Source organism: Mus caroli, chromosome 2 (genome assembly GCF_900094665.2).
Source record: "Mus caroli chromosome 2, CAROLI_EIJ_v1.1, whole genome shotgun sequence".
NCBI classification, from domain to species: Eukaryota; Metazoa; Chordata; class Mammalia; order Rodentia; family Muridae; genus Mus; species Mus caroli.
Window position 1 is genome coordinate 30,584,578 of NC_034571.1, and position 7,268 is coordinate 30,591,845.

Genomic DNA, 7,268 nt, shown 5'->3' on the forward strand with positions numbered 1-7,268 from the left:
GAGAGAGAGAGAGAGAGAGAGAGAGAGAGAGAGAGAGAGAGAGAGAGAGAGCTGTAGAAAAGACATAACAAGCAACAAGGTACAGTACCTTAGCCTGAGTTGGCCACCACAGCTATGCTAAAAGTCCATAAATACATCAAATCTCACTTCTCTAAACAGGAAAAAAAAAGGGGGTGGGGTGGGGGTGGGTAGAGGGCTGAGGGGAGGGTTCCCTCTCACTAAAACATAAACCAAGGTGCTCTGGGCTGTCACCCCAGCCTCATTAGGTGACCATAAACCATCTGAACACCTCGGGTGCCCACATTTAGTGGGAAGCTGTAGAGAGGGATACACTAACCTGACATGCTTATAAAAGCTATCATTTTCAAATACTGTGGCTCCTCTGGACAGCCTGTTCTAAAGGCAATGTGAGTTTGAGTTACCTCATCTCTAAGATAAACTATCACGGTTCAGATCTATTGTGATTATCACCTGCACTCTCATCGTTTGCCATTGCTCCTTCACTGGGGCTGGTCCGTTTAATGGCATTCCGGTATTTGTCCAGAATATCTTCAGCAACCTGAGCTTGAGCACTGAGCCTAGGGCTGGGCTCATCTGCAGGGGAAAAGAGAAAGACAATTAGTTCCTTGGGTTTATCCCTACTCTGCTGTTAGTATAACACCAGCAGCAGCAGCATCCCAAAGGCAGGTTAGGAGGTCAGACTAAAGAAGGGCGCATATCTCAGTGTTATGAGGCACCATGCAGCTGCCTACTGAACCCCATTGCTAGGTCTAAGAGCTTCCCAAAGCAGGAAACCAGGAAGAGGCACTCCACCTCAGTACTATTGGAATTCTGCATGACTGTGTCAAAGTTCAGTGCAGAAAGAATTCTAAAGTACTTGCTCAAGACACAGTAACTATCAATTCATGGTAACACAACTTCTACCAATGGTTTCTTTTGTAGGAGTGGGGGATAAATAGAAGAGTCTTGCTATATAACCTAGGCTGACCTTTAATTCATTAAGTAGCCAAGGCTTAGCTTTCAGTTTGTGGGTCTCCTATCTAAGCCTGCTGATTTTTTTTTTAATACACACAACTTAATCAGACACCTCCATGCTTAAGGAGAAAAATAATTATTCAAATTACACCAAAACCCTTTTTTAGTTTTGATAAATGGCTTTCTCCATCCTTTCTTTGCAAATCCCTCTTTCCATCACATTTGAAGGCTGCAGAACGTCCTGCTCTATCACACCACTTCTCTCCGTGACAGTGCGGCTGCCAGGACACAGCATTTTTATTCATACAATGGCCCCTGGCATTCTAGGGGTCTAGGATGCACAGAGCAGATGGTTTCACTGACAGGACCAAATCAGTTATCAAAACTGTTAAGCTAGCTTGCTATTGTGGAACATGATTATAATTCCAGCACTTGGGAAGCTGAAATAAGAGAATTATGAATTCAAGGCCAGCCTGAGCAATAGTGAGACTCTATCTCAAAACATCAAGCTAGGGATACAGCTCAGCAGTAAAGACTTGTTTAGCATTTACAAGACCCTGAGTTTGATGCCCAGCACCATACACACAAAGTAGCCTACAGTCTCAAATAGTAGCCATTAATAGACTGTTATGGATCTTCAATACAAAATAAAGTTCCATACGGAAACTCAAACTCCTGAGATTGTACTAGGCCAACTAGTAACCCAGCAGTGTATCTTCTGGTAGAATTCTATTTGTAAACATTTCTAAAATAGCATCAAAACCTCTATGTATGCGTGTGTGTGTGTGTGTGTGTGTGTGTGTGTGTGTGTGTGAATGACAACAGCAGCTGACAGCACTGCATTTGTACCACTTGCCAGTGAACTTGTTGTAGGCTTCTTATGTGGACACTTATCAGCAAACCACTGCACAAAGAAGCGCTGGCCTCAGCACACCCCAGCAGAGCAGGCAAGGGGCACGGGGCTGGGCAGCACACTCACAGGCCTGTCCTCTCCACAAAACAAGTACTGCTGTTCATGTTTCTATAAAATACCTCAAGTTATATAGAGGAGTCACAAAGTTGTTTTTTGCATATTTTTCTTTTTTGGGACAGGTCTCTCTGTGGCCTACACTGGCCTTGAACTTGTAGCAAACCTCTTGCCTGAGACTTGTGAGTTGGGATTATAGGTGTGAGCACATCTGACTTCCAAATACATTTAAATGTCTACTATAACAGTATAGTCATGAAAAGAGATTCATAATAATGGTGGACTTTTTCAAAATATAAATGCAACCACTGCAGAACCCTTTTAAGGTATAATATTTTGGATTGTAGCTTTTAAAATATTCTTGTTTGTTTGTTTAGTATATTTTGAGTGTTTCATGAATGCAAATGTACCGAATGTGTTCCTGGTGCTTGAGGAGACCAGAAGAGCCTTTGGACCTGAAGTTACAGGTAGCTATGAACCAACATGAGGGTGCTGAGAACTGAACCCAGGTTCTCTGTAAGGGCAACAAGTGCTGCAAACTGCTGAGCGTCTCTCCAGCCCCCCTGGTTATCTATTGAGAGTCCACAAGGACTGTGAAAGGGGACAAATGTAAACTGGCTAACCTCAGTCAATGAAACTACAAAGTTGCTTATTACCTTTTACTTTAATAAAATACTTCTCAAAAAACGTTATCCTAGGAAAATAATGAAAGTAAAAGCTGTGGTGCAGAGCTGGGTTACAGTTAGTGGAGAGTGCCTGACTGGCCTGTGTAAGCCTGGGCTCAATCCCCAGCACTGGTAACAAAACAACAACAGCAACAGCAGCAGCAACAACAACAACAACAACCACCTATGGGCACAAAGGTACTTTCAGAAAAAAACAAGAAATAACTTAAATATTTCAATGGGAAAAGAAGAGTTCTGCTGCAATGTAGCAGAATCAGATTACCTTACAGCCAATGAAAATTATTCAAAAGCTAACTGTATCCAGTAGAAACTGGAAACTGTATGAAGTGTGGTAACTGTAAATACAAACTTATATATATATATATATATACATATATATATATATACATATACACACACACACATATATATATATGTATGTATGTATATATATATATATATATATATATATATATATATATATATATATCCGATTCAGTGACAGAAAAGCCACCATTATACAAACTCTGAGAAAGATTAGGAGAGATTGTAAAAAAAAAAGAAAAACAAAAACCAAACCAGTGGCTAGAGTGGCAAGATTATGGCCAGGCAAATTAGGAATATATATAAAAACATTTCAAACTGATTTTATGGTAACTTACAAGTGATCATTAGTTAGGATTGGGTATAATTTCTCCAATAAGAAAGCTAAGCTTCTTCAATCAGACCCAAAGAAAATGAACTATTTTATAGGGTGGGAAACGGATAGACAGGAACTTGATTTAGCTTCCAATCTCAGCATGGGAAACAAACAAACAAACAAACAAACAAAATTGACCAAAACTACTTACAATTTCTTCAAAGTCATTAAACAATTTACGTACAAAGCTACTCCACCAAGTGTAATTCTACTTATAGAGACTACAGTACTCTCTTCTGTCCTTTTTTAAGACGGGGTCTCACCAAGGCTGGCCTGGAACTCACTATGTAGACCAAGCTGGCCTTGAACTCCTGCCTCTGCCTCCTGAGTGCTGGGATTGAAAGAAGATGGCAGCATCCTCTGTGACATGTGTATACTTCTAACAGCAAGAATGAAGAACACAGGAAAATACACAAAGCCATTGCCCAAAAGACAGTATCTTTTCAACTCTTCCCAAAACACTGCAAGGTCCCAACAAACCCAGGTCATATGTAATCTGATTTAATATCCACAGTATCTATGATGGTGTCTGGCATGAGATGGTCAACAGATATTTGCTAACTGAATAGGACAGGCTGGGCTGCTCTCAGCAGGGAACTGTGGCCTGTTCAACCTTTCTCTTTCTGTTCATACCCTTTATTACTGTGAAAGTTACTGTATCTAATAAGGAAGAACTATATAAGCTGAAATATGGAGGAACACCTAACACGCACAAATAGACATTAGAACACGCATCAGAATGGGTACTGTACTGGTCACTTTTGAGACCATAGCTGATTGTAACTTAGTAGGATGGGAAGATAACACACTTTAAAATTAAGATAAGGAAAAAAAGAACTGAGGTGAACTCCCCTCTAGATGATCTACAGCATCTAAGAATCAACGCACAGCTATCAGATTCAACTATGATCATTCATGCTAGCTCACGGATGCTTTTAAGGTATCCAAGAAGCTGCAGAAACGCAGGTGTTGAATAAGGAAGACCTCTAAAGCTCTGCCATGGATCAGACAGCAATTATAATGGTTCAAGCTGTAAAAAAAAGTCTTTAACTTTTACCACAATGGTTGGCATTTGTAATATTGTTGAACAAATATTTTAATCATTAAAAAAATAAAATGATTAGATAAAATAGCATTTCATTGTGATCCTGAATAAGCTAGAGCAAACTACAGATGAAAATAAATTTAGTGTCCTACGATCAGTGTTTGAGAAAACTGTCCAACCAGTGATCCAGAGACAGGGCACGCAGAGAGCTGGAGGCGGCCCCACACACTGCAGCAGTCAGGTGGCATGGCCCCTGGGTGCTGAGCTGTCAGGCAGGCTTTGTCAGAGACAGGTTATGGTAATGAGGACGGTGGCGGTGGTAGTGGTCTGTAGGAAGAACACACCGAGACCCACTGTGGCCTCTAGGGGGAAACCACAGAGCCATGAAGAACATACTCCCAACCATACACACACAAACATACTCTTCTAAAAAGGCAACGCTTATGGCACCCAAGAAAAAGTGTTATGAAATATGTGCTCTGGGAATGAAGGAGCCAGGAAGCCCATGGGTCTACAAACCTGTGAGTGTTGAGAATCTGTCAGGACCCAGATCATCTTTGTCTTTTTCTTGTTTTTCTTTCTTTCTAAATGGTATAGGAGCTGGAAATTAAATAAAGTCAGTACTGTGACATATAACATACTACACTCCTCGGAAGTTAGCTGGCGTGCCAACATTTCTAAGTGCAAGGAGGTTGAAACTTTAAAAGCTAAGAAATCCCAAGCGTCAACTGATAATCATGCTTAAAATAGCATCAAAGGTTCTTAAAGAAGCTTTCAGAATCTACGGTGGAGTCATTTGCCATACAAAGAATGATTTAATGAGGATCCACTGAGAGTAAGTCAAAACCAATGCCTCTTAGCTTTGCCAAAAGAACAGAGTTCCTGCATCCTGCACTCCTCTCCATTAAGTGGGCCAGAGCACGGGTAGATGCAGGTCTCCTCAGCTCCTAAGCGCCACAGCCTGGGGAAAGGCCTATGGAAGAGGACCCCAACCTTTGGGCAGTTATCATTTTCCAGGAAGAGAAATTTTGTCAACTCAAAGGATGTCAGGCTATTCAAGAAAAATAAATGTATACATCTCCTTTCCACAATAGACACTATCTACATCTGCAGGGCACTCACGCTTTCAATGCACATAGACATGAAAAGCTTAGATTTGCTCCAGGAATGTCAAAATGGCAATTCAACATTAAGTTAGCAGCAGCATGCCGAGAGTCCTCCACGTTTAATGACAGTGACCGGCATGATCTCCATCTAGGATACCACAACCACTTCCCACAAAGAACAGGGCCTTTTAAAGCTCTGCCAGAGCATTCATCGCAATGACAGCAGTTCTACACTTCCACACAGCTAGAGACAGCCCCGCAGCATCACAGAGCCGTGGCCACACTACTCTCCAAAGAGACTGGAGGCTTTGTTCTTACAGACAGCACTCTGAAGTTTTGTGAAATTACCTTTAGGCATAGCTGAAACAAAGCGCTTCCTCCACCAAGGCCTGCTCCTGTCTGACCTCTCATCGTCACTGTCCTTGCGTTCCTCAGTCTGGAGAGAGAGTTGTATGTGTTATTTGGAGTTGAGCAGCAGGATAAATTGCTATGAAAAGGATTTTAGTAAGTCTATAAGTCAGTCCTATTTGTGATAAAACAACACTGTTCTTCTGGGTGCTAGCAGGGAAAAGGAGAATGCTGGGGATGGAGCCCAGGGTACCCTACCACTGAGCCACAGACCAACAAGCTACTGCTATTGCCTTCCAGGCACCCTCTGGAATAGGGACATACCCTTCAGGACAGCCTGGGGCATTTGAGGGTAGATACTCTCTCCTCTCTATACTGCTAGCAAACCAAAGGCCTAACAGAGTGCATGGAGGGCATCACAGAACACTGTGAAGGAAGGGACTGGAGTAGATCTCACTGGGAGAGCAAGTGCTTAGCAGGTACAGGCTCTGGGTTCAATCCTCAGCACAAAAGCAAAAGAAAAAAAAAATTGAAAACCCTAAGTAAATGCAGTGCAGTGAATTTTAATAGGGGTGAAGACAATGTGCTGCAGCAATAGTAATTTGGTGTGTCAGAACTGAGTCTGAGAATAATCCTCTCAGCTACCTGATAAAATGGCTCCTGTTATTAAGGGTTGTTAGGCTTTTGTTTTGAGGCAGGGTCTCAATCTGTAGCCCAGACTGGCCTCAAATGCACTCTTTTTCACCAACTATCTCAGCCTCTCAATTACTGGAGTTTTAGGCACAAGCTACCATGCTCAGCTCATAAGTCCTTTTTTAAAAATGAAAACAGGATTTCTGTGTGTGGCCCTGGCTGTCCTAGAACTCACTCTATAGACCAGGCTGTTCTCAAACTCAGAGAGATCTACCTGCCTCTGCCTCCTAAGTGCTGAGATTAAAGGCGTGTGTTGCCATGCCTGGTCATAAGTCCTTTACATAAATGAAGAACATGAAGCTAAATGAGGTGATCTTCCCCAAGGTACATAGCTTACATGTGACATAGCTAACCATCAAGCCTAGACTTGCCTACTCTCTCTCTCTGCTCACCAATTATACAATTACCATTAACTGTTCACATGGAAGGGCAGAACTGATAATCATGACTAGCCTGTACTGTGACCTCAGAAAATCTCAGAATTTCCTTTTTTTTTTCCATTTATACAACTGGGAATATATATTCTTGGCTGTTAGAGCAGGAGCCTTTTCTCTCTGCCCACCAATCGACTCTTATTCTCAGAGTGCTTTCTTCTTTGTAATTAACTCTATCTATTTCTACTTAAAAGGAAATGTTTCTCTGGGCGGTGGTGGCGCACGCCTTTAATCCCAGCACTAGGGAGGCAGAGGCAGGTGGATTTCTGAGTTCGAGGCCAGCCTGGTCTACAGAGTGAGTTCCAGGACAGCCAGGGCTACACAGAGAAACCCTG

The 7,268-nt window shown here is 42.1% G+C and overlaps 1 protein-coding gene across 7 annotated transcripts in view; it reads right to left on the minus strand.

Moving 5' to 3' along the window:
- The window catches only part of Gapvd1 (GTPase activating protein and VPS9 domains 1), a 77,480-nt gene that overhangs the window by 17,290 nt on the left and 52,922 nt on the right, over nt 1-7,268 (minus strand). For 4 of the 7 annotated variants that reach the window (XM_021184146.2, XM_029472038.1, XM_029472032.1 and 1 more), the window contains exons 17-19: nt 5,807-5,894; nt 4,872-4,952; nt 472-594 (exon numbers count right to left, since the gene is read on the minus strand). In XM_021184146.2, the coding sequence (XP_021039805.1) occupies nt 472-594; nt 4,872-4,952; nt 5,807-5,894 (292 nt within the window). The remainder of the gene's footprint in view (nt 1-471; nt 595-4,871; nt 4,953-5,806; nt 5,895-7,268) is intronic. The other 3 variants (XM_021184158.2, XM_021184153.2, XM_029472039.1) reach the window with 1 other exon arrangement.